Source organism: Colias eurytheme, chromosome 14 (assembly GCF_061535395.1).
Source record: "Colias eurytheme isolate Ceu_HAF_F1 chromosome 14, ilColEury1 Martin Lab GWU primary, whole genome shotgun sequence".
Classification (NCBI taxonomy): Eukaryota; Metazoa; Arthropoda; class Insecta; order Lepidoptera; family Pieridae; genus Colias; species Colias eurytheme.
In genome coordinates, this window is record NC_142993.1 from 8,116,721 (window position 1) to 8,144,580 (window position 27,860).

Sequence of the window (27,860 nt, forward strand, 5' to 3'; positions counted from 1 at the left end):
GGCCTATTCGCAGACCTATTTGATATTATGTACTTACACAAAATTTCTTAGTCGGTCTAGCCGTTTCATAGGGGTTCGGTAAAAAACACACATAATAGGTACTCACCTAGTTTATTACCTACTTATAACATTTTTTACATAACAGTTTAAAAAATAATGTCATTCATTTTTAATTAACGTTTAATTACCATCATAACAATGCGCAAGTATTATGCAGGCAATAATAACACCATAATTCTTCCATGAATACTGAAATTATCTTTTTTTGTGTTACATAATGTTTCAAGCAAAAAACCTCATAGCAAATGAAGCAAGTTAAAGCACTCTGAATAAGCTCAAAGATGCCATATAACGAGGCTATTTCTCACAATTACATATTTATACATCTCATCTTGGTGTTTTAAAAACAGTTTACATTGATTTATTTTCATTTTCTATTCTCTCAAGCCTTTTGTCCAATATTTCTCGGTTTAATCGATGCATACACAAGAACTTTCCATTTAAAAATAGAACAGGTATATCATGTCTGTACAGCCTTAACCATCTTATGTTTTCTCTGTGTGTTATATCAACTTTATTAATTTTTATTCTATCTTTGTAGGGTTCTAGTTCCTCCATTACAATATCACACAGAGGACAAGGATCTTTTGTATAAAATGTTATTACAGGCAGACCATCGTTAGCTTCTGGCCTGTAAATAATGAATGGTGATTGTAATGAAATACCAGAGTAAATAATGTTGATTTAATCATAAAATCATGATAAAATACATAGCATAGAGAATATTATAAAATATACAGCACAACTTAACAAACCTTAACTTAAGTAACCCTGATGATATTAACTTAATTATTATTTAATAGCAGCAAGGCACTTTTTCATAATTTAATGTTTCAACTTTATAAAAGTAAAAATTTATTAACACATTCTATACAGGGGCTATACCCGTATTATATTTAAACTATTATTTATAATACAGGTAAAAATTATAAATATAATATATAGCCATAACCATAATTTTAGCAGGGTTTTTCACACACTCAACTTACAATTTCTCAATCATGATAGAAGATGCACCACCCCCTCCATTACAAATAGATGCTACACCTTTTTCGCCCTTTTTCAATGCATGGCACAAATGAACCACAATTCTGGCCCCAGACATACCAATAGGGTGGCCGAGACTCACTGCACCACCATGGACATTGACCTTAGAGGGGTCTAACCCTAATAATTTTTGATTAGCTACAGCTACTGTACTGAAAGCTTCATTGATCTCCCAAAGAGCAACATCGTCTTTACTAACACCAGTCTTTTCTAGCAGTTTAGGGATAGCCACTGCGGGGGCAATTGGAAAGTCAATAGGATCACATTCACCATCTGCAAATCCCACCACTCTTGCGATGGGTGTTACATTCAATCTTTGAGCTGCTTCAGCTGTCATTAATACTAAAGCAGCAGCACCATCATTTAATGTTGAAGCATTTCCAGCGGTCACTGTGCCATTATCTTTTTGGAAAACAGTAGCGAGTTTAGTAAACTTTTCGAAGTTAACTCTCTTGTATTCTTCGTCTTCTGAAAACATTACTGGTGGTGCACCTCTTTTCTGTGGCACTGGCACTGGCACTAATTCATCAGCAAATGCCTTTGTCTCATATGCAGCTGCACTGCGTTTGTAACTATTAATGGCATATTCATCTTGTTGTGCCCTTGTTATTTCTAATTTTTTAGCTGTATTTTCTGCACAGTTACCCATATGGAATTTATTGTACACGTCTGTTAGTCCATCAAATACAATACCATCAACTAATTGCATGCCTCCATAAGTAGTGTCACCTCTCTTCAAATAGAAGGGCACATTTGACATGGATTCCATACCTCCTGCTAACATAACATCTTGAGCACCAGTTTGGAGGCCTTGTGCAGCTAGCATTACTGACTTCATTCCTGATGCACATACTTTATTCACTGTGGTGCAAATTGTACTTTTTGGGAGGCCTGCAAATATAACAGCCTGTCTAGCTGGAGCTTGTCCTAAATATCCTGAGCACACATTGCCCATATAAACCTAAAAAAATAAAATATTTATTACATAAAATTTTAAAAGTAGGTAGACTTCATATTCTAATCATATAAGTCTATTTTATTGTTAATTCTTGGAATTGTGTCCAATAAATTTAATAATTAAATAGACATGAAAAATATAATAATATATTTTCATTGGCTATATATATATATTTTTTTTATTATCTTATCACGTTTAGATAACTAAAGCACACACGCGAAGCGAAAAAAAACCATTAAACCAAACATAGCAGGTCGTATAACTGTACAAATAGAAAGTATGAGTATGTAAATTGGAACTAACCTCTTTGATTTCTTCTTTAGGAATGCCGGCTCTTTCGATTGCTGCTTTGACGGCAACAGCCCCTAATTCCGTAGCCGAAAGATTAGCTAGACTTCCTCTAAAGGATCCCATTGGAGTCCTTACTGCTGATGCAATTACAACTTCATTCAGCGAAATTTTAGTAGAATAAGTCGCCATCGTAGTGTATATCTAATAAAAAAATACAATATCATACAATTTTTTAAAATATAAACAATAAAAAAGTTTAAGAAATATTTTTTTATCTATGTAAATATGTACCTATTTATTTAAAATTTAAAAAAAATATATTTATTTTAATCACTCGTATATGCTATTAAAACTCGAGGTCTGTTAGCTCGACCAGCTCACTCGATTGTTCAAACACAACTAAAATTTTTATCGTTTCTTGACGCAGCAGGAAAAAGTTAAAGATCTCTAGAGTTAAAAGTACAAACCACAAACCTTGTTCATAGCACGCATTTTGATGTTAATTATTCTACTTCCGTTGGAAAATATCATTGTTATATTTTAAAGAAAAACTTTGGTACAAAGTATTCAGCGCGAGAACACGTCGACTGTAGATAACAAATCTCAGAATAATTTGAATGAAAATGTCGCTTATCAACGAATTGTTAAGAATATAATTATTTGCATCTTTATCACAGTCACTCCCAAATTAAACTTTACTTAAAAGCAGCAAAGTTGAAAATAGTTAAGCTCAGATACATGTTACATGTTTTGAAGTTGAACTTTGAACTTTTTATTTTAATAAAATTAAACTGAATGCCCACAGAATAAGCTATACTATTTCTATTTATGTACTTATCGTAATATATACCTAATAATTATTTAAACTAGTATTTATCAGATTGAAAAAACAATCAAGGGCAATCTAGTAAAGTTGTATCATAATGATAATGAAGAGTTCAATAATTGCAAAAAATAAAAAGTCAATAAGTAGTTTCTGAATTCATTTATTATTTACTAGCGGTCCGCCCCGGCTTCGCCCGTGGTACATATTTCGCAATAAACGGTAGCCTATGTTCTTTCCAGAATCGTAGCGAGCCTTGGCGGGGCTCCGTATAAAAATTTGTTTGGGGGCCCTTAGGAAGGGTAAAGATTTCTCACAAAAGCCCACGTTGGGGGCCCCCTAGGGGCGGGGGCCCCGTATAATTGATACGGCAGATACGGCGGTAGCTACGCCCCTGGTTCTTTCTCAGGGTCTCAGATTATCTGTGCCAAATTTCATCAAAATCGGTCCAGTAGTTTATGCGTCAAAACCATACATACGTACATACAAACCTTTCCTCTTTATTATATTAGTATAGACTAGCTGCGCTCCGCCGTTTCACCCGCCTGGCTCCGCTTCTGTTTGTCTTACCGTGATGATGTAAATAGCCTTTATCCTTCCTTGACTAACAGCTATAACTCGGGCTAACCAAAACCGAAAGAATTTTTAAAACGGTTTGTAGTTCTTGAGATTAGCGCGTTCAAACAAACAAAGAGACAAACTATGTGTAAATGATTTTCTACTAAAGATGATCGTGCGTAATTACCCTTCTTGTGTGTATTTTTTTTAAATGTTTAAAAAAAGAAACCTGTTCATTTAGTGGGATAATTAATATTCTTTTTTTAAAAATTACCCCTAAAAAGATTACAGTAATTAATGAATTATTTGAGGAAGCGTTGGTAATCAAGTACTTATAATATAGATATTTTATTTAGGTACCGTGAGGTAAATATTCTATTAATTGATTTTGAAATCAAATAATTTACATATTGTGAATTAAAAAAAATTGAAGTAGTTTACTTCGACGAAGAAATCTAAATTATTGTAAGTATTTCGAAAAATGATACTGAAGAACGTTTCCCGAGAGACCCGAGATTGATTAAAAATGTACGCATTTTTATTTAAGTATTTAATTATATTATTCTCTTCCATAATGGCTTCCATAAGTTTGTTTATTTAATTTAAGATTTAAGTATCTTTTATAGGGGTGGTGAGGTGCTTGGCATGGCACCTCTCTATAATGCCACAGTATTACCATCCTACAGTATGGCGACGAATGTACTTGTGCAGAGAAACGGAGGGGAACTGGCGGGGGGTCGGGCGACGCGGGCCGCTTAATGCAATCACGCTGAGTTTGCATTAACTATCGCGAAAGGATGACGCAGTCGTATTTTTTGTGTAATAATTTTATTATACATAGGTACTTACATATTCTATTATGACGCGCAAAAACTGTTCCGTTTACGGATGTAAATCTACATTGAAATCCCAGAAGGAAACAATATTTCAGAAAGATTGTATTAATTGTATCTGTTGAATTAAAATCAAAGCTATCTATATGTTGTCCTCATTATTTTCTAATCAGATTGTACATCCCAATGCGAATGCATTACTTAGTTAAATGGTATAATATACAATTAAGAACATCCAAAAATAAAGTGTCCACGTAAATAATATTTAGCAGTGCAATATCTGTAATTATATATTTATGAACAAATAATTACATCAGATTTAATAATCGCAATTATTTTGAATGTACATATGAATAAATGATTTCATCATAATATTAATAATCAAAATTGTTTTATTTCCCATTTGTTGCAACCCTAGCGTATTTTCGTGTGGCAGCGTAAGTACCTACGCTGGCGGCGGCATCGCGCGACATCAAAGGCGATTCCTTACTGTAGGAAATAATATTGTAATACTGTGATAATGCTCTATAATCTCTGAACAACTCTTTGTTTTAAAGTATAAACAGACGTTCGAATTTGGTACGGACCGCACCGTGACCTTGGTGCGCTCCGGACCATATTCGATCATGTGTACGTACAGTGGTCCGCCGGACATAATTAAATGTATAAACGTCACCTTTCTTGACATTGACAGTTGAAATTTTTTGAGTGGTTGAATGTGTAATGTATTATGTAATCACATTCTTTGTCATTCTTGATCTACTTGTTTTATTAAAATAATGTTAATATTCCTGCTCTACGTTTGGTTCATGTATACTTAATTAATGGTATTTTATTTTACAATATAATTTAACTAATGATATCGTTAAAAATGCAATGCGCGTTGTGTATAAGATGCGTGGCATACAAATTTAGTGTTCGTGAAGTTACTGCTGTTTTACAGTGCTTTTAGCTAGTAGTTAATTAAAACACTAAAAAAAAGTATATTTAATTCTTAATATGTGTATAAAGTGAAGTGAATAAAAAAATGTGTATTTTGCTTTTTAGTCCTTGTTATGGTGAACAGCTACGTGAATAATCTTTTGACATATTGCTGATGTTTTTCAAAGATTCCGTTATTATTGATAAGATAAAACGATATAGACATTATTTACTAATTACTTCAGTCATTATACAACGAGGATGATATCAGGCTGGCTAAAGAATGTAGAGAATCAACCATGTGCATGATACAACTGAATGAATTCCTTTTTATACTTCTTCAAAGCCTGAATAAGTTTATATAAGGTGAGTGTATTTTGTATTAATAGTATTATAAGATAAAAATATAATTTGTACTATTTTCAAAACATAACTGTAACTATAATAGAAAATCAAAAAAAAAATAATTGATAGTATAATTTAAAATTCAAATTTAAATGATCTAAAAGTATTCTTATTGCTTGCACTCCTAACAAAATCAATAAAACTTCCTGACAAAGGGATCCTAAAAACAAATATTTTCTTTCAAGTCAAATTTTGCATTATACATGTATGTTAATGAGTCATGCATTTGCCACTGAGTTTTGACCCTGAATATAGGAATTGTGTTGTGAAACTCTTCATCTGAATAAATTCCAATATCATTATGTGAGACCTTAATACTGCATGATTAAATTAAACTATTAATGATGTAAAATAAGAATTATTTGTAGCAAAAGGAATAGCAATGTTTTTAATTTCTTTACTTCTTTATTTAGCCCAGTTAAAGATATATCAATGGCTAGGTTTAATCAGTTTTCAAAAAAAGAAATATGACCGAAATATTTAAACTATTTATTAATCTCTAAAAGAAGTTCTTAATTCCATAAAATGTAAGTTTTTTATTAAACGCTTAATTTATAATGGAGATTGAGAACCTTTTTAGGTCATAATTTGGTTTTGATATTACAAAAAATGAGTCATAAGTAATTATATAAAGAAGAATACAATTTATTGTGGTGCGCATACTCTTTCAAATGAAATAAACAAAACTTTACTTAACTATAAACAGTTCTATAACTGTGTTAATTAAAACATGTAACTGTAGTAGGTAATCTGCGAGTTTCATTATGAAAAAATCATGTAATGAGAGTAAATTTTGTAATCAGTTGGCAAGATGTAGGTCAAAATAATGCAGTAAATAATTGTTGATCAGAAAGAAAGATTAGACAATCTAACAACATAATACAAAGCTCTTTTTTATTTAATTGATCTTCTTCTTTATTAATAATGAGCATAAGTATTTAATTGTGGAATAATTTAGAAAATTTATAACAACAAAAACATGACATTAATTACTGTATTTCTGTGATCTTGTCATATCAATTAAATATTATATGTTAAGCAACTTAATATGAAATATGACTCCAATCTATAATAAGTGTAGCAAACATTCAATAGTGAATTTGTTGTTGTTGAGTATTATACAGTGTTTTGTTAGCTAAATGGTTAGCAATACCTGTACTAATTAGTCTAATTAGCTCTGTATGTATTGACACATACAAAAAGAGAACATTAGTGGTTCTAACACAAGTCGCAATGTTTAAGTTCCAGAGTATATTGTCAATTAAAAATTGTTAGAATCTTTGCTTTACAGTATATTTAAACTAATTGAAGCAATATTCATTATAACATTTTTTTAGGGTTTACATCAAAACATGCAGGCTATAACTTAGAGCAGGGTATTAAAATGGATATTGTCAATATGGATGAAGGCAGGTATGAGCCTAGAGAGAGTTTACCCAGCAGTAGTTTAGAAAGTGATGCATCAAGCAGTGTCTTTGAAAGCTATGATACAAGTGAACAAACAAGTGACACAGAAAAACAATCTGATGACGATGAAGACTTGAAAGAAGATTTACAAAAAAATATACCAGAATGCTATAAGTCTGATTCCAACTTTACATCACATACTTCTAACATCACAAATGATGAAGATTTTCAAGCAACGGCTTTATGCCAGTTTATGGATATTTTGAATGATTTAGATGAGGTGTTGGACAAGTCCCTTTTAGCTTGTCTCGACGATACAAAAACATTTGATAGCGATGAAGAGGATCTCATATGTAAAATTAAAGAATGTATCAGTGATAGAGAAAATGTTGCTGAACAGTCTGAATCACAAAGTTCCTTGGATGACAATACACAAGTTGTCTGTTCCATCGGAGAATCGTCAACGCAAAGGACTGAAGTAGCTATAATAGAGGAAAATCCCATAGTTAAGCCACAATTAAGTACACTAGGACGATCAAAAAGCGTTTCGGACCTCTCCGAAAATGATAGACAACCAAGTCCAACTTTGGAACGAGTTAGCACGACAAATGATAATTTACGAAATTCAATGAGGCGGTTGGATCCGATTATATTACCAGCAATTTCTACTCAAGAACCACAAGGAGAAGCTTTAACATTGCCAGTTATATTGTTCTTAGAGCATCATGTTAATTTACGACCTACGAGTGCCCCAATACAGTTGCAAGTAACCGCTGCTAATTTGAGCCAGGAGAGTGCATCGGGGCCTCTTATTGTGGGACGTAGAACATTATTGATGAATAGAGCTTTATCATTACCATCTCCTGGTGAAAGTGAAATTACGGCGGAATGGACTGGACGTAACACAGCACGTAGTACTGTGCGGAGTGGAAGCGTTTCAAGTTCATCGACTGAGTCCCTTAATGGCATACCTCCAGTCAACCAAAGCCCTTTTATTGGCACTGACGAAAGGTAATTTGAAATTTATCGTTTTTAGTATTTATGCCTGCAATATATGAATTTATAGATAATTGGTTTATAAGAGATAGTATAATGTATTAACTAATTATAAATCTTTTTTAGAAATGACGATAATGAAGACCCACCTTTTGGAATATGGCCGCATCGGATGAGTTCAATGTTGGCATGTCTTAGCTGTACTGTGGGAATATTTAACATTTCCAGATTTGCTATGTTCAGTGTTCATTTTGGAGGTAAATCATTTTTATTAATACACATGCATGTTGATGTAACTTAGGGCCGATTTTTCAATGCTTGGATAAAACTTATTCGTCGAATAATGTATAAAACTACCATTTTAAAAACGTATTCTAATTGCCTGTATTTGACAGTTTACGTGACATTTTAATATTATTGTGTAATACTTTATTGCACGGATAAGTTTGAATTGATTGAAAATCGGCCCTTAATCTTCAGTTAATAACATGGTTTTTTCTATTATAATGAACAATTTTCAAATGCTTTAGCTGGTTTACACTGACTCATGTTATGAGTGAATATGTGTTTAAGGAAAACCCATGTTTCATGGAGATCATGGAATATTTGTAACAGTTGAACAAGTTTTTTCGGTAAAAATAAGAAAAAAGTAAACTTTATGTAGCTCTGCATGAAAATTTAAGCTAAATTTATCAAAATATTAGCTCAAATGGAACTATAAATATAACAATAGATTTAATTTTTTCAGCAAGCTTCATAGTCCAGTTCTTCATACTGTCTCTCCTGATTGGAATACCCTTATTCACATTGCACTTATGTTTGGGACAAGTATTGGAAGCGGGGCCTATAGACATGTGGAGGATATCTCCTATATTCCAAGGTGTCGGAATAACACTGCTATTAATTCAAGCAGTTATTGGCATATACAGTATAATGGGATTATCTTGGATATTCGTTTACTTCCGAGATTCATTCATTACCGCAAATGATAAGTACAAATGGGCGCTACCACATGATTTTAGCTTTGATGGTAAGATTTATTTTTAGTTTAACCTTTGCTAGGTGTATCAATGACATATCTTAATCTTTTTGATACAGTGAAATGGATGCAAATCTTATTATCTTTTATCAGCGTCTGATATTTTTTCTAGCACAGTGTTATATAAATGAACAAACTATTTCCCATTGCAATAGCTATGAAATTTTCCATGACATAAAATGAATAAAACAATCGAGAAATACATCTATAATCCATACTTTAATATTATAAATGCGAAAGTAACTCTGTCTGTCTCTCTGTTACTCAATCACGCCTAAACTACTGAACCAATTTTCATGAAATTTGGTAAGGAGATGTTTTGATACCCGAGAAAGGACATAGGCTACTTTTTATCCCGGGAAAATGACGCAATCCCGGAAATCCCACGGGAACGGGAACTAGGTTTTTCTTTGACTGCGCGGGCGAATCCGCGGGCGGAAACCTAGTATTTGATATTTATAGAATAATCAATGATGATTGAGACAAATGATTAATTTAATTTTGGTTTATTTCATAAAGTATTCAAATAATTGCAGATCCAGGACTAAGAAATAGTACAAACAGAATACACGAGACGCTACCTCAGTATTTCCATGGGGAAGTATTACAGCGTAATTTGAACAATAATAACTTTGGATCAATTAAATTCCAAGTGGCCTTCAATCTGGCTGTAGTGTGGATGATCGTGTTCGTGTCCTTGAGTAAGGGGTTACGGTCGTATGGCAAGGTGAGATAATATCTGGATATAGATTTATATTTAGTATGGAATATTTTGTAATGGTGCGATTCAGATTTTTGTTTATACATTAATTGTAATTTTTTTTAATAATGAATTACAGTGAAACCTGGTTAAGTGAGACATCAAGGGACCTGCAATGTTGTTTCACTTATAGAGGTATTCCACTTACCCAGTGTCTCAGATATACAGGTATAAATAAATATCTGTCTCATTTACAGAGGGGTGATAACGATTGTAGCTTTCGTTTTGACATTTTTCAAATAAACATCTGTATGATAGTAAAGCGAAACTAAAACTGAAGGTAATTGAAGCTCAAAATGTGTACTTACGTACTTGGAATTACGTGCGGAATTTGTGGGTAGAATAAGAATGAGTAAACAAACAATATTATCTCAGTTACAGAGGTTTATGCATATAAAATTTACTCGCTGTCTCAGTTATAGAGGTAACTATGATGATAAATCGAAAGAACAAATCCCAGATATAGAGGTTTACCTCGTCCCACTAACAGAGGTAATTCAGTGCCAAAGTGTTGGGACCTCAGCATGAGTTCCACTTATGGAGGTTTCTCACTTATCCAGGTCCCACTTAACCAAGTTTCACTGTATTTCTTTGTTCGTTCGTTCGTTTTTCTCTTATGTAGTAACTTACTCAATGAATACATTTTTCATATCTTGTTAGTAAAATGATTTTAATATTTCGTAAAAAATAATTTAGCAAATTTAATTTATATTACGTTTTTTCACTCATTCAATTCTTATTCAAAAAAATACATGAATAATTTACAAATGTGAAAGATATTCTTTGTTTTTATGCATTCTCAATTTGATTAGCTTACAAAGTAGCAATGAGAAATTATTAATTAAGGTTTTTGTATCTTTTATTTGTCCATTGCGTTGGCTAAGATGTTATGAAGTATCTCTTATGTATAAATTTAATATACAGTCTTAATCAATGCAATTATGCAATCGCAATGTTTGACTGTCTAATGTTGTGGGTTGCATACTAATAGAATTTAAGTATTCATAACTGCCTCGCTGATCTAATGATGAGATTGTTTGAATTCAGATGTGCGAGCACGAAAACTATCGTTAAAATATGCATATCGTCATCGAGAGAATTTTATAGGGGAATTTGAAAAGCGACCGTGTCGTTCATAAGAGGAACTAATTTTTATATGTAATATTGATGTCATGTTCTAAAATGACGCTACTTATAATTTGAACATAGTTTTCGTGCTCGCGTTCCAGATTGAAATGTGTATCTGGGTGTGACGTAATCAAAATGGAATTATTCCATTCAAAATCTGAGTAATGAAATAGTTTGGAACTTATTTCCCATGACTCAGGGTTGATACATTTATTTATGTATTAACTGTACCCTGCATTGCTTTGTTGTGGTACATTATGGTTGCGTACATAAGAAATAAATAAATAATGACGATAGATTTTTTTACATATTGAGTCAAAATTGATCCACATCAATTTGATTTTTTTTTTACTTAATTTACCTAACCCAAATAAGATTTAATATGTAGATCCATCAGTCCTCGGAATCACAGACACAATAGAAAATCTATTGTGTCGCGCCCCGATCGGGGCTTACGGTGGTCAATGGGTTAAAGTAACTCACTTATTCGGTTTCCACTAATTTTGTCCGCAAAAATAAAATGTGATTAAGAAAAATGTAATATTTAGATCGTTATCCTTATTTTCAGGCTGTCTACATGTTGATATTTCTGCCAATATGCGGAACTCTGATATTGTGCACAAAACTACTTACACTCATACCTTACGACACCGTGACGAATATCTTCGCAGAAACTGAATGGAGCGAATTCTTCATCAATAGTAATGTATGGATGAGTTTTGTAAATAATATTTATAGTATTCTTTCAGAAAATTAATTTTTGACTTAATAGTTAGTAACGTTTAGCAAAAAAAAAAAACAAAAGAGCATATTAAAAACTCATTTTTAGATGAACTAGATTTTCTTGACTTTCATACACTAACATTATCTAAAAGGTCTTAATTGCCTAGACGTTTATTACATCGCTGCAATTAGCTTTATCCGAACATTTCTTGATCTATACGCAAGAAATTAATAAAAAAATAAATTCAGAATATTTCTAGAAATATTTGTGCAAGAAATTATTTACAAACAATATTTACAGAGTTGGGCAGCAGCGGTCCAAGAAACGTTTCTAACATGGGGTCTCCTTGGCGCTTGTATAATGCAGCTAACAGCACATAAAGACGCTAAACACAAGACTAGCTCGATGTTACAGCGCGAAAGCGCGTGTGTAGTCGCCTTTACATTCGCAGTACTGTTGTTAGCCGCCTTTTTGGCAAACACGTGCGTGCAAATACTGAAGAATAACGGCTACGTGTATATACCGGGTAGTTTTGGTGAGTTAATTTAGATTTATTAAGTACTATGCAGCTAACAACACATAAAGACGCTAAACACAAGACTAGCTCGATGTTACAACGCGAGAGCGCGTGTGTAGTCGCCTTTACATTCGCCGTGCTGTTATTAGCCGCCTTTTTGGCAAACACGTGCGTGCAAATACTGAAGAACAATGGATACGTGTACATACCGGGTAGTTTTGGTGAGTTACTTACATGTTTATTAAGTACTATGCAGCTAACAGCACATAAAGACGCTAAACACAAGACTAGCTCGATGTTACAACGCGAGAGCTGTGTGTAGTCGCCTTTACATTCGCAATACTGTTGTTAGCCGCCTTTTTGGCTAACACGTGCGTGCAAATACTGAAGAACAAGTACTGGTATGAAAAAAGGAAAGATACTTGCTTATTTTGAAAAAAAGGGTAACAAAAAAAAGTCATACAATTTTTAATAAAATAAACGAAATTGAAATATTGCACGTTATTATGAACATATAATAATTAAAAACTAGCAAGTAATAACTTTGTTAAATTCATCGTTTTAAGTAGGAAATAAATAAATATATTATCGTTTAACATTTGAAAGCGCTTCATAAACAAGTCGAATGAAATCGTGTGACCCAGTGTGCAAATGAATGAAAAATAAAACATTGCAAAAACATGTCATTGTCACGACTAATCACTCATTGTTCACTGGATTTGCGTTGCGTAATAATATGAACTTTCAATTGAGATAATCATTATATTGCGAACAAAAAATATAAATCTATACTTATAATAAATCTGTAGAGAGGCCAATTCTGTACATGAAATAGATTTAAAAAAAAAACTATGAAGGGGTGATAAGGGATCGCTACTGATGCCAAAAATGCAATCAGTAAAATTTTTGTCTGTCTGTCTGTCTGTCTGTATATTCGTTATAGAAACAAAAACTACCCGACGGATTTTAACTAAATTTGGCACAATTATTCTTCATACTCCTGGGCAGGTTATAGTAAAAGAATCATGTAAATCGGTGTAGAAACACCAAAGTTATACATGAAATACGTTATAAGTCATCGCGCGTGAATACAGAATCATGCCATAAGGATTATTTTTGTGTATCAGTTGCCGCGTTCGACGCGCTGCGCGGCGGGAGCTATAAAAATTAAAAAGGCGGTGGGTCTGCACCCGTTTCGCGTTGTCACGGCATCACGTGTGAATGGCTGAACCGATTTCGATTATTCTTTTCTATTATATTCCTTGAAGTACTAGGATGGTTCTTATGTAGAGAAAACGTAAAAATATGTACCACGGGCGAAGCCGGGGCGGACCGCTAGTATCAAATAAATGTCGATGATTTATAAAATGTTATGTTCATGTTGCGGGAATATTATGGAATAGAAAAAAATATGATTCAATTTGATATTTATTTTCACAGTATTGAAGGTAGTGAAAATAAACTGCAACTGTCCTAAATAAATAGTATAATGTTCTCGAGGTTCATATCAAATATATTTATGTCTGAAGTTTTTTTTTAAATAGTATGTATAACATTAGCAAGGTCGGAATGATAATGACTAGATAGAATAGAAATTAAATTAGCTTTTCATGTTTATTTATGAGGAAACAAACCTTTATTTTCTTTTAAACTGTTATGATTACAATATAATTATTACATTTATATTTAAATACAATTAAGATACAATTAACACTAATATAACGTAAGTAGTCATACTAAATACATACCAACAATAATATTTGTTTCAGAAACAATAAAATCATCCCAATTCCTATGGCCCACATCGGAACCGATGCCTGGGAACACAGTATCTACACCCGTTCGATACATGACGCAATACGGGAGTCTAGTGGGAGTGTCGGTGTGGCCAACCGGCAACGCCGCAAAAACTTTCAGCGGCTGGCAACCGCTACAACTGGCAACGCAGATTGTGCCCGCGACGTTGGCTGTTCTGCCTTCCAATGTGGTGAGTAACCCGCCTATATTGATATCTCATATTATGCGTTCGAATTTTGAGAAAATATTAAAATTGGGCACATATAAAAAAAATTCAGGGTTGCCAATTTATGAAAAAAAAAAAAAAAGTTTGCTTGAAATGAATTTCATTCTTAATATTTTGTTATTGTTACAGCTATCACCAGCATGGGCAGTGATATTCTACTTCATCCTAATAATGTTCGGGTTGGCCCAACAGTTGGCCATATGGCACTGTGTGATCACCGGCATAATGGCCATTAATTACGAAGTTCTCAGGATATGGGAAACAACTATAACATTCTTCAGTTGTGTGTTCGGACTTGCCATGGGATTGCTACTGTCTACTGATGTAAGTACTTTTGTGTTTTAATCTTTAATTTTTTTTGTGACCTAGAATATTATAAGCACTGTTTTTTTTTTTCATTATATTTCTTTTGTTATAAATTGTGTTTGAAGAACTCTGGTTAAATAATTGATTTTGGACCTCAGTATTTCGTAATTATTTGCGTATTATAAATGCATACACTTTCGCGTGCCGCGGCCGTCCGTGTATTGTCAGTGCTCGACGCTCATGCGTAGAACAAATAATTACGAGAGCAACTTGAAAATGTGATTTTTTGTTTGTTGGGATATCATAATTATTTTGGTGTCAAATTCAAGGTGTTAATCTAAAACTGATTATATCCGTTTGAATTGTAAAAATCGGTCTGCTGATTTAGGAGATAATTTAAATTTGGTGCTGTGAAAATGTTACATTATATTCACTGTAATATTTAGGTACTGAATTTATTCGTGTTTTATGTGTTAAATAGGTGTTTAAATAGATGGAAAGACGATGAATATAATAGTAGTAATAGGGAATATGCATAAAATTTGAAATGGCCTAAAATATTTTTTTCTCGAATACTTATCATCGTAATATTATAATGAATAGTATTTTATTTTATTTACTTATCATTTATCCCCTAAAATAATATTCAAAAAGTGCAAAATAAGGGAGCGAAATTCAAACTTCCAAAACGCGCCTCAACTGGTCGAACGAAATGTGACGTCATCTAATACGACATTGTATCCATTACTCCACAGTAAACACTAAGGTAAACACCAACTGGACGTGTCATGTGACGTCACGCAAAGCGCGCGCAAAATGGTGGCGTTTGAACTGCTTAAATTTTTTAAAAGTTTTAAATTTCATTTTTAAAAATATCTAGAGTATTTTGAAGCCCATTAATATTTTTTTCTACGTTATAAAATAGTAAACTATTAATTAAAGACAAAAAAGAAAAACATGAATATTCCCCATTAGACAAGTCAAGTCGACATAACTATTGTCATAGCCAAGAAGCTTATATCTAATAACTAACTACCTAGGTGTGAAAGGGATAAAAAAACATACAGGCGTCATTCAAGGTCATATTTTCTTGTTACAAGTTAATGTTCATACTGAAATCTCCAGTGTATTAGATATAAGCTTCTAGGTCAGAGGCGGCTCGTCCTCAGGAGCGCTGGTGCAGTGAACTCCCAGAAATAATTATAACTAGCTGTTGCCCGCGACTTCGTCCGCGATTCGGTCGTTTTTCGTCATTCGTCGTTTAAAAAAAATACGTGACACTTTATTTTTGAATGTTCTTAATTGTCTCTTATAAAATTTAACTACATTAAAATTGAATACTCTGATAAGAAAATCTTAAAATCATCGAAAATCATAGACATCGAATATCTGAGGAAAACATGAATGAATGTGATTTAAATTCTACATTTCTTAGTAATTAAAATAATAATCTAAATTAAATGTAGATTAACAGTTTGAGCGCGCCATTATAGAATACTTATGTACCTAAGTAATAAATTACGTTAGTTTAGATAGTAACTTTACTAAAAACACGATGACTTTCTTTCGCGCTCGGTACCACAAACTAAACATGTTTGTGGTACGTGGCCCGCGTCACTTTACCTTCCACGAGTTCCCCTCCGTTGTTATGCGAAAATACATTCGTCGCCCTACTGTAGGAAAAATTGTAATACTGTGGCCTGGGCGTTATAACACGCTCAGGGAATTCCTGAGTGCTGATAGACTTCCGTCTATCGGCATTTATACCAATTTTATATTAATATCACCATCTTGAGGAAAAGCTTCTAATGTCGATTTAAAACGCGTATATACGGATTAACCTGATGAATTAACATGTTCTAAAATTGTGAAATGAGTTCAGTTTTAAATTCGAGAAATATTGATTTCTTGTATTCGATTATTCGTCGTAGTCGAATACAAAATATATTTAAAGAAACTTAGGTTGGCCTTCAGGCAAAAGGGATCCTATCAAATGATAAAACTTGACCTTGTATCTTAAAAGTAAGAATGAAAGGAGCATCTGATAATTGTTGAGCACCAAAGGATCATTTAAAACGCAATACTATAAGAGCTAATATTGTCTAAGAATAATTATAATAAAGTTATACCTGCTCATTATTTAAAATCTATCGTAATAAACTCCAATACTAATATCAATAAAATAAGTAAGTACCTTTACACATTACAAATAAAATACATTACATACACTCTTGTTCATTTAATAAGTAACGCGCGAAAAGGAGCTTACGGAGCGGATAATAACATTACCTTCACAATCGCCTAACAACGGTTTAGACTTTAGACTTTAGAGCAATTACTCCAGTCAGTCAAGACAATCAATTCACAATAATTCCAAAAGTTTTCAAACTTCGGTCAAGTGAATGGTACATTGCATTGGGACGACAATAAATCTCATTTTGCAACCTTGTCCGCAGTCCGGAACAATGTAAAAATTGAAATTAAATAATTTTTTTTGCTGTATGATCGTGGAAAAAATTCCAAAAGTTCTGCAAACTTGGGGAAGTTTTCGATATAATATTTCATATTACGTATTTAATTTGCAACCAATCTAAGTGTACGGAACTTATGGATATTTCCTGACTTATAGAAATTTTTGCGGCAAAGAGAAATTTTCCTCACGTATAGAAATTTTCCTGGCATATAGAATTTTTCCTGGCGTATAGAAATTTTCCTTTCTTATATAAATTTTCCAGCTTATAGAAATTTTCCCGACGTATGGAAATTTTCCTGACTTATAGAATTTTTTCCTGACTTATCGTAATTTTCCCGACTTATGGATTTTTCCTGACGTATAGAAATTTTCCAGGCTTATAAACATTTTCCTGACTTATACAAATTTTCCTTATCTATATAAATTTTCCTTGCTTATATAAATTTTCCTTTCTTATAGAAATTTTCCAGCTTATAGAAATTTTCCCGACGTATGGAAATTTTCCTGACTTATAGAAATTTTTCCTGACATCGTAATTTTCCCGACTTTTGGATTTTCCCGACGTATGGAAATTTCCCAGCTTATAGAAATTTTCCCGCGGTATGGAAATTTTCCTGACTTATCGTAATTTTTCTGACTAATACAAATTTTCCTGGCTTATAGAAATTTACCTCATGTATAGAAATTTTCCCGACGTATGGAAATTTTCCTGACTTATAGAATTTTTTCCTGACTTATCGTAATTTTCCCGACTTATGGATTTTTCCTGACGTATAGAAATTTTCCTGGCTTATAAACATTTTCCTGACTTATACAAATTTTCCTTATCTACATATACAGGGTGTCCCAACGTTGGTATACTAAGCCCAAAGGAGGTTATAGTTTTGCATACGCTGAGTACGTAAAAAATACTTAAAAAATTCCAGACGCATTTTTTTTTCAAATAGATGAATTCTTAAAACTCATTGTGTACACCCCTAACAAGCAACCCGCCTAACTTTTCCACCCACACGTGAGCTATCTTTTAAAATTATGTTTTCATAGACAAAATTCTCACATTAGCGAAGCGGTATATACCGGCTGCGCGAAGTTAGAGAAGTAAACATGGATTTTAAGGAAAAATTTTGCAAAAAATTTTTGACGTAATTTTGTTGTTTAAGTATTTTTTATGTGATCAGTGTATGCAAAACTACAAGTCTCTTCGCGCTTAGTATACCGATAGTGGGACACCCTGTATAAATTTTCCTGGCTTATAGAAATTTCCTTTCTTATAGAAATTTTCCAGCTTATAGAAATTTTCCCGACGCATGGAAATTTTCCTGACATATAGAAATTTTTCCTGAGTTATCCTAATTTTCCCGACTTATGGCGTACATTTTCCTGGCGTATAGAAATTTTCCTGGCTTATAAACATTTTCCTGACTTATTCAAATTTTCCTGGCTTATAGAAATTTTCCTCACGTATATAAATTTTCCTTGTTTATAGAAATTTTCCTTTCTTATAGAAATTTTCCAGCTTATACAAATTTTCCCGACGTTTGGAAATTTTCCAGACTTATGGAAATTTTTCCTAACTTATCGTAATTTTTCCGGCTTATGGATTTTTCCTGGCGTATAGAAATTTTCCTCACGTATAGAAGTTTTCCTGACGTATAGAAATTTACCTGACTTTTAGAAATTTTCCTGACCTATAGAAATTTTCCCGGCGTATATATTTTTTCCTGACTTATACAAATTTTCCTGGCTTATAGAAATTTTCCTTTCTTATAGAAATTTCCCTAACCCATAGAAATTTTCCTCTTTTATAGAAATTTTCCTGGCGTATAGAAATTTTCCAGCTTATAGAAATTTTCCCGACTTATGGAAATTTTCCTGACTTATGTAATTTTTCCTGACTTATCGTAATTTTTCTGTCAAAAGAAATTTCCCTAACTATTGATAAAATGACTTTTCTAATCTTCCTAATATTGGAAATTTTTACGACTGATTAAAGTAAACCACCTACCTATTCCCACCGTTTAGGCGAGATTGAGTAACAGACAGACAGACAGAGTTACTTTCGCATTTATAATATTAGTATGGATTTATAATGTGGTGCTCATTTTTTTTGTAATATATTATCCTGCTAACGCTATTGTATTTTCGTTGTTTTATTTCAAGTGAACACCCATACAATTTTGTCACGAGCCGCCTCTGTTCTTGGTCATAGCTAATTCATGAACCCCCGGTAGAAAATGATAGTTATATTAATTATCGCCAGTCACTGAGCGCTTATGCGAGCCGAATTGCATATTTGCGTGATAGCATGAATTTTAGATTTTTTTTTTATTAATTGGCAACATTAAAAAAAATAGCAACATTAATTTTTTTGTCTATGATGTCTTTGCATAATTTTTCGTTTTCATTTATTTTCTCTTTAAATATGTAGTCTACTTGATAAGTTGAAAATGGCGTAAACTAGAGATAAGGCTCTTAAAAATACGTGCGATAGCTCATTTGATTCGGAATGACGTCTAGAAAAATGTATCGGAAATGTTTATTAGCACACAAAAAATTGCAAAAGTTATAGGCAAATTAAGTTTCAAAAAAGTAGGTATTTCGTTTATTGTTAATAACTCCGAAATTATTAACATTTCAGAAATTTTGAAAAAAGATTCTTAAAGAGGAGGAAATTTCCAACGAAAATCTCCCGACTCCCGGAATTCTATCTCCATTATTTATAATTTTAATTTAACGCTGAAAATAGCCCTCCGCGCGGCATTTTTAGTTAGCGCGCGCGGCTTCAAAACCGAGCACGTCACACTAATTATTTTTTTTAAGGTATTAAATATTAATTTAAAAATTTAAAAAAATTATGGTGTATTTCGAACACTTCAAAGAATTTGCTCCCGTTGGAAATTTTACTTAAAGTTAATTTTTCAACAAATTAGACAAATGTTAACTAACGAAATTTTTTTGAACTTCCGTCCTTATTGCACATTAAAAAAAATGTTTAAATAATTGTCGGTAAAATTTTTCACTTAGTGGAGACCTTCATATAAATATCCTTAACAAGATCGCGCCATAAAAGTTTAAAAAATTTTATTACTTTGTTTATAATAATTTTTTCAAGTTAAGTAATTTGAACAAAAAACTAGAAATTTCTAGTTTTTTGTTAACTTGAAAAAATTATTATAAACAAAGTATTAACATTTTTTAAACTTTTATGGCGCGATCGGCTCGGTTTTGAAGCCGCGCGCGCTAACTAAAAATGCCGCGCGGAGGGCTATTTTCAGCGTTAAATTAAAATTATAAATAATGGAGATAGAATTCCGGGAGTCGGGAGATTTTCGTTGGAAATTTCCTCCTCTTTAAGAATCTTTTTTCAAAATTTCTGAAATGTTAATAATTTCGGAGTTATTAACAATAAACGAAATACCTACTTTTTTGAAACTTAATTTGCCTATAACTTTTGCAATTTTTTGTGTGCTAATAAACATTTCCGATACATTTTTCTAGACGTCATTCCGAATCAAATGAGCTATCGCACGTATTTTTAAGAGCCTTATCTCTAGTTTACGCCATTTTCAACTTATCAAGTAGACTAATGTTATAAAAAATAAAATAAAATATTTCATGTGGCCTCACTAGCAAAATAATAAAACGGTATTTGTTTTTTTTGGTCTTATAAAAAATGAAATGTTGTTGATCGATGCTCGAATTTTGTATCAGTTTTATTAAACATTTTATTCATTTTATTAAAGGTTTAAACGGTTGTTGCTGCGGTTGCTCACTTCGCAATTTACTTAAAAATTTAAGTACCTATAGACTATACCGCTATAGGGACAGTTTTGTCAGCGTTCAGTTGTTGTCGTTCATCTTAAACATCTATCTGTACGTCTTTGTCTCACGTACTGTTGCGTGTCGTCAGGCGGGGATCCGCGTGGTGCACTTCGTGGACTACGTGTGCGTGGGCGCGTGGTGGCAGGGTGCCGTGCACGTGGCGCTGGCCGTGGGCGTGTTCGCGGTGCGCGGGCGGCCGTACTCGCCCGACGGCGTGGTGCGCGCGCTGTACGGGCCCGGCTCCCGGCTCGCCGCCGCGCTCGCCGCGCTGCTCAGCTTCACCTGGACCGTGGTGCTGCCCGTGTCGCTCTGTGTGAGTAGCGCCGCCCACTCGCCCGACGGCGTGGTGCGCGCGCTGTACGGGCCCGGCTCCCGGCTCGCCGCCGCGCTCGCCGCGCTGCTCAGCTTCACCTGGACCGTGGTGCTGCCCGTGTCGCTCTGTGTGAGTAGCGCCGCCCAGGAGCCCGACGGCGTGGTGCGCGCGCTGTACGGGCCCGGCTCCCGGCTCGCCGCCGCGCTCGCCGCGCTGCTCAGCTTCACCTGGACCGTGGTGCTGCCCGTGTCGCTCTGTGTGAGTAGCGCCGCCCACTCGCCCGACGGCGTGGTGCGCGCGCTGTACGGGCCCGGCTCCCGGCTCGCCGCCGCGCTCGCCGCGCTGCTCAGCTTCACCTGGACCGTGGTGCTGCCCGTGTCGCTCTGTGTGAGTAGCGCCGCCCACTCGCCCGACGGCGTGGTGCGCGCGCTGTACGGGCCCGGCTCCCGGCTCGCCGCCGCGCTCGCCGCGCTGCTCAGCTTCACCTGGACCGTGGTGCTGCCCGTGTCGCTCTGTGTGAGTAGCGCCGCCCACTCGCCCGACGGCGTGGTGCGCGCGCTGTACGGGCCCGGCTCCCGGCTCGCCGCCGCGCTCGCCGCGCTGCTCAGCTTCACCTGGACCGTGGTGCTGCCCGTGTCGCTCTGTGTGAGTAGCGCCGCCCACTCGCCCGACGGCGTGGTGCGCGCGCTGTACGGGCCCGGCTCCCGGCTCGCCGCCGCGCTCGCCGCGCTGCTCAGCTTCACCTGGACCGTGGTGCTGCCCGTGTCGCTCTGTGTGAGTAGCGCCGCCCACTCGCCCGACGGCGTGGTGCGCGCGCTGTACGGGCCCGGCTCCCGGCTCGCCGCCGCGCTCGCCGCGCTGCTCAGCTTCACCTGGACCGTGGTGCTGCCCGTGTCGCTCTGTGTGAGTAGCGCCGCCCACTCGCCCGACGGCGTGGTGCGCGCGCTGTACGGGCCCGGCTCCCGGCTCGCCGCCGCGCTCGCCGCGCTGCTCAGCTTCACCTGGACCGTGGTGCTGCCCGTGTCGCTCTGTGTGAGTAGCGCCGCCCAGGAGCCCGACGGCGTGCTGACGATGGGACTTCCGCAGTTTCAAATATACATATATACAGAAAACACATTCAAAACATACAAAAATAAAATCCCAAAATATCTATAAACAACTGTGCAGGTGTGTATAGAACAATTTTAAATCATACAAAAAGTCGATTCTTACCCTCGCCGGCCAGTGGCGCGGCACGCTCGCTTCGCTCGCTCGGCACGTGTATTGGTGCAGAATCTGCACGTGTATTGGTTCAGAATCGACACGTGTATTGATTCAGAATTGGCACGTGTATTGGTGCAGAATCTGCACGTGTATTGGTTCAGAATCGGCACGTGTATTGATTCATAATCGGCACGCCGCACGTGTATTGGCTCGTCGCTTCGCTACTCGCCTAACCAGGCCTGTCTCACTCCACGAGGTATGTCCGTTATTGCGCGCATGTCACGCGCGCGCTCGTCGAGATGCTCACGTGCTATTATAATATGTTTTAACGATATGAATAAAAAAAATGTTAAAAGTGAAAGGTATTTGTTCGGCGTTCGGGTGCTCACCCACCCACGTCACGATGTACTGACATAAAACAACACGACACGTGTGTTTTATATTTGCTTTTTCTTTTGTGTGTGTGATATCATAACTATTATGTGGCCTAACTTTTTTCACAGATAAAGCTGTCTCCTTAAAATAATTAGGAACTTGACGTTTTTTTGTAAGACAATTTAAAATAATTTAATTAATATTGAATATTTTTTTATAAACAACTAGCGGTCCGCCCCGGCTTCACCCGTGGTACATATTTATGTTTTCTCTACATAAGAACCATCCTGGTACTTCAAGGAATATAATAAAAAAGGAATTATCGAAATCGGTCCACCCGTTCTCGAGTTATGCGCTTACCAACACATTTTGCGATTCATTTTTATATATAAGATTTAAATTGTTCAATAAATAATAATAAAAATGCTCAATAAATTAATTAATTTTATTTTTTTTTTATAGGCAATTTGCGTAATGGACTTCCGTGTCGGACATCAACGTCAAATGTATACTTGGAGAAAACCTGCAGGGTAAGTAATTAATTTTATAACATACACCGTGATTTTGTTTACCCTGTTAATAATATTTGTACGTACTTTTTCTATTTTATCCACAATCTTAGGCTAAAAATTAAATAACCACACGGTAATTATTTTTTAAACTTGGCTGCAACATTGTTCGAAGCGCATGACCAATAGAAAACGCCGTGAAAGGTCCCGAACGGAAAGGAATAATATTCGGGGGCGTTCAGTTGTATGTTACAGTTAAAATGTACATGTAGATGTTAAAAAATCTATTAAACATTTAAAATTTTTTTTAAGAATCAATTTAAACACAGAAAATTTTAACCTTTGCTCAATGTAATCGTATCATCGCGAGTGTACGTACGGATAAAATTAACAGAGTAAACAAAATCACGGTGTATTCATCTTAAAGTTCCTATTAGAGATGCACCGAATATTCGGTTCCTATCCGGTATCCGGCTTATCCGGCCCTTTTTTACTATCCGGCTGGATACCGGATAGTAAACTTGGTATATTTTATAAATAGAATCTACATAAAGACACAGCTGTAATTGAAGCTTTTTATTATTTTAAACAAAAATTTTTTTAACGAAATTGTTTCGTGCTGACTGACACGATAAAAGTGTCTCTACCAATAACTGTGACCGCACGAACGTTCACGACGAAACAAGTCCTGCACCTGCACGGCGCGGGCGGCGTGCCGGTGCGCGACACGCACCTACGAAACTCAAAATGCCGCTGGCTGAATATTCGGCGGCCGGATACCGAACATTCGGCTGGTGGTCAGGCCGAACATCCGGTATCCGGTATCCGGCTAAACAACTATTCGTTGTATCTCTAGTTCCTATAATGATGTCAAATTTTATTACATCAAACACTTTTTTCTTGTTTGACCTGACAATTTTGTAGTTTTGCTTTAGATTTTTTTTTTATGTTTTTAATCAAGCAAAGCAAGCTCTAGCAAAATTTCATCAAATTTCATCAAAATTTCAATTTACAATTGTTCGTATATTTTCAGATACTGGCCAATATGGTGTCGACAGACAGCAGTGTGTGCGCAAATCGGAGCACTCATGTTGTTGCCTTTTGCTGCGCTCGTTCAAACTTGGAGACACTTAACTAAAGGACCACCTGATATACTTGAGGTAAGACATACTATGTATATGAAAAAAATAAGTAAAAAGCTATTCTTCTTCCCTTATTTTTCCTGTCTCTAAATCTGCTAATTAAAATTTTCAATAACTTAACGCTTCAAGGACTATCCTATCGGCGATTGCATGTATGACTTGGTAAGACTTGATGTTTATTTGTATATATCAGTTCTATTATTTTGTAGTAAATTGTATGTGTGTTATAAGTTCTAATTAAAGAAGTAAATTACGTTACATTGCACATTACCTTGTAGTAAAAATTTAGGCTTCTTATCAACGCACTCAACCTTGCCTAGGTATGCCACAAAGACCATGTTTTGTCAGTTTTTCATAGAAACCGTAAAGCTTCTTGTCTTTTTTCTTTATATTCCACAATTATCACCACAAACACACTACTTACACTTGAAACTATCATCGTGTACACTGCCATTTGATGAATTGTTTTAGTCATTCATTTTGAGATTTTGAAAAGACGCGAAAAAAGTTATACTCTTGTCTTATATACGTCTTATATATTTTTCTGTGTAAATTTATGTTATACCAGCCTTTATATCATATTGCAGCTTCAATCGGAATAAAAAAATATTCTACATCAACGACAAGATTCACAATCACGCTCAAAAATTCTCCGAAATAAAACTATACGTGTTGTAGGCAGAGTTTTAAAACGATTTGAATATTACTGCCACGAAATAAGGTGTTAATTCAAATGAATGTTAAATATATTGTACAATGCCGCTCGGACTTTTTTTAACTTGTAATTAGTGATTGTGAGTCGAGTTGTTGTACGTCAATGTACATATTTTCATCAAATTTTTTTATTACATTTATAATTCATACACATAAACCACCATACTTAGTCAGACACAAAATATACGCACTATAAAATAGTTACAAACAAAAAAAACCTTACACAAAATACGAAATCACGAATCTTAACCATCTCCAACCATATTAATTAATCATCCATACCCCCACAGCGCTTCCAGAACCTCTACCGTCCCCGTATGGGCGCAGCACACGAGTCTCCCCCAGGTCCAGCAGTACCGCCAGCAGTACCACCAGCAGTACCGCGACAACCAGACCCACCGCCGAAGTATACACCACCACCCTCGTATAGTACTGCGACCGGTGCAAGGCTACTCAATACATTACGTAGGAGCTTTAGGACGCTGCGAAGGTGAGTGTGTGTGTGTGTGTGTGTGTGTAATTGCGTAAGTACGTCGTCGTCCGCGATGATCAAAACTACTAATAGATGTATTTATGTCTATTTCATTACAAAAGAAAATTGATAATAATTGTTATTTCCACCAGATATTGAACTTCTAACAAAAAATTATTAAGCTTTTAAAAAACTTTTAAATAAAACATTATTTGTTGTAAAATTATATTATTTCGTATCAACAGAATAACATCACAACGCGTAGAACAATCAGAAGAAACAGCCCAACTGCCGATCACACTAAGCGAAAGCGTCGACCGCCAACCAGAAACGCAACCGCCAGAATATTCTGGAACATTCGCGCCTTCCATCACGATCACAGACGAGACAGACTCACACAGACCGACATCATCTCACTCACTCACACTCACACGGGACTTCTTGCGACGTTCCTTTGTACGCAAGAGCGATTCCGCGAAAAGCATTCGGTCGAGTCTTCGAAGGAGTTTTAAATATGGAATAAACAGCGCGCTAACAACGAGCCACGAACATTTGGTGCGAGACGCAGAACCGATATCGAACACGGTTGCAATGTCCGCCATGTTGGACGGCGCACACGCAAGGAGCATCGCCTCTGTGATATAACCGCCTTAATAAAATCTTTTAAGGCCGATTTTTCAATGCTTGGATAAAACTTATTCGTCCAATAAAGTATTACACAATAATATTAAAATGTCACGTAAACGTAATTACGTAATTAGGATACGTTTTTAAAATGATAGTTTTATACATTGTTCGACGAATAAGTTTTATCCAAGCATTGAAAAATCGGCCCTTAAAAACATTTTGCATCACATTTATCACAATTTTTCATTCCGATGATGTATTTATGTAGACTATTTTTAATTGAAAAATGAAGTGCATTTACATTTTAATATTACGTATGTAATATAGATTTTAGTAAGAGAAATGTAATAACGTTTATTGTTTACGTTTTCGCTAGTAAGTTGAAAGAAACAAAGGTTTATACATTATAGAATAATCGCATAATGAATTTATTGTTGTAGTTTTAATTTTACTTTATCAATGTCGTGTACTTACATCACATATTTTGAAATCACATTATTAATTTGAACTGATTTTATGATTTAATCAACTATCGAATAATATTTTTATTTTTATGTATAGTTATTTGCTTTGGACGTTATTTGTTTTATTAACGATAGAACATACTTGCATTTTATTAATTTTTGTAGTATTATGATTACGAATCAGAGTGAATCTCAAAAAATCCACTTAAAAGTGCGTATTTAATTTTCGCCATGAGCCATATTAATTAACATTTTAATTAACAATTTAAAATATATAAAACAGAGATAATAAATCAGAGCTTATAAATTTTAGATTAAGATTTTATCGGTATAGAATAAATTAATTAACTATCCCTTAATAAAATTCCTACGAAATTTAATTTAATTTGTATGTATAAGTTTTAATGTGCTCCAGCATAATCAAAGTACTTTAATTTGAATAATATAAACACCTATTTTTTTACATTTTTTAGGTTAGTAAGGTGTACTAACTCCTTAATATTTAGTTGAAACTCGAAAAGTATTAAGAATTTTATTATTGTTAGTTACATGTACTTTAGATTGAGAACATACTTTAAGTACAATAAATTAGATATAGTATCAAAATAGGTATACATGTTATCACTGCCATTTAAAATTGTCATCAATTGATTTTGCATTGTTCAACAATAAAAAAGACACTGAGTGCCTTTTATAGAATTAGTTTCATACAAAATCAAGCGCATGTAATTTTAATTTTTACATTTTCAAATGTAAACGAGGCTTTATCTTTTATTTTGGCGCGAATGCCAGTATGACAGCTATTAAAATTCTACTAATCAATTTATGAAGCAATAAGGGCCGGCGCAGATATGGCGGAGCGCATCCAGGGAAATATAGACATTATCTTATATATAAAAATGAATCGCAAAATGTGTTGGTAAGCGCATAACTCGAGAACGGCTGAACCG

The 27,860-nt window shown here is 35.0% G+C and overlaps 2 protein-coding genes across 4 annotated transcripts; one reads left to right on the plus strand and one right to left on the minus strand.

The window, feature by feature from the left end:
• Nucleotides 1–162: 162 nt before the first annotated feature.
• Nucleotides 163–3,123, minus strand: Acat1 (Acetyl-CoA acetyltransferase 1). 3 transcript variants are annotated; one of them, XM_090109360.1, is made up of 4 exons: nucleotides 2,831–3,123; nucleotides 2,369–2,557; nucleotides 1,050–2,068; nucleotides 163–691 (listed from the first exon to the last, which is right to left on the minus strand). In XM_090109360.1, exons 1-4 carry the CDS (start codon nucleotides 2,885–2,887, stop codon nucleotides 412–414), a joined length of 1,545 nt encoding a protein of 514 aa, XP_089965486.1. In that variant the 5' UTR covers nucleotides 2,888–3,123; the 3' UTR covers nucleotides 163–411. The 3 variants fall into 3 exon arrangements, with proteins under 3 accessions (XP_089965486.1, XP_089965487.1, XP_089965488.1); XM_090109361.1 differs by lacking the exon at nucleotides 2,831–3,123 and adding an exon at nucleotides 2,648–2,758; XM_090109362.1 differs by lacking the exon at nucleotides 163–691 and having other exon boundaries at nucleotides 731–2,068; nucleotides 2,831–3,118.
• Nucleotides 3,124–5,633: 2,510 nt separating this feature from the next.
• bdg (sodium-dependent transporter bedraggled) lies at nucleotides 5,634–27,821 on the plus strand. The gene is made up of 14 exons (XM_090109307.1): nucleotides 5,634–5,857; nucleotides 7,234–8,314; nucleotides 8,426–8,556; nucleotides 9,048–9,329; nucleotides 9,875–10,065; nucleotides 11,795–11,932; nucleotides 12,251–12,485; nucleotides 14,237–14,454; nucleotides 14,620–14,814; nucleotides 21,180–21,662; nucleotides 23,445–23,512; nucleotides 24,525–24,651; nucleotides 25,638–25,837; nucleotides 26,065–27,821. The coding sequence occupies exons 2-14, from the start codon at nucleotides 7,281–7,283 to the stop codon at nucleotides 26,462–26,464; spliced, it is 3,702 nt and encodes a 1,233-aa protein (XP_089965433.1). The 5' UTR covers nucleotides 5,634–5,857; nucleotides 7,234–7,280; the 3' UTR covers nucleotides 26,465–27,821.
• Nucleotides 27,822–27,860: the final 39 nt, after the last annotated feature.

Excerpts from the sequence above, each read along its gene's own strand:
- Acat1 (XM_090109360.1), bottom strand. The coding sequence starts at position 2,887 with ATGATATTTTCCAACGGAAGTAGAATAATTAACATCAAAATGCGTGCT. Across the intron at positions 2,558-2,830 it reads AAATGCGTGCTATGAACAAG|ATATACACTACGATGGCGAC; the intron begins GTTTGTGGTTTG and ends TTTTTTTATTAG. Across the intron at positions 2,069-2,368 it reads CTAAAGAAGAAATCAAAGAG|GTTTATATGGGCAATGTGTG; the intron begins GTTAGTTCCAAT and ends TTATTTTTTTAG.
- bdg (XM_090109307.1), top strand. The coding sequence starts at position 7,281 with ATGGATATTGTCAATATGGATGAAGGCAGGTATGAGCCTAGAGAGAGT. Across the intron at positions 11,933-12,250 it reads AATTCTTCATCAATAGTAAT|AGTTGGGCAGCAGCGGTCCA; the intron begins GTATGGATGAGT and ends CAATATTTACAG. Across the intron at positions 14,815-21,179 it reads GATTGCTACTGTCTACTGAT|GCGGGGATCCGCGTGGTGCA; the intron begins GTAAGTACTTTT and ends GCGTGTCGTCAG.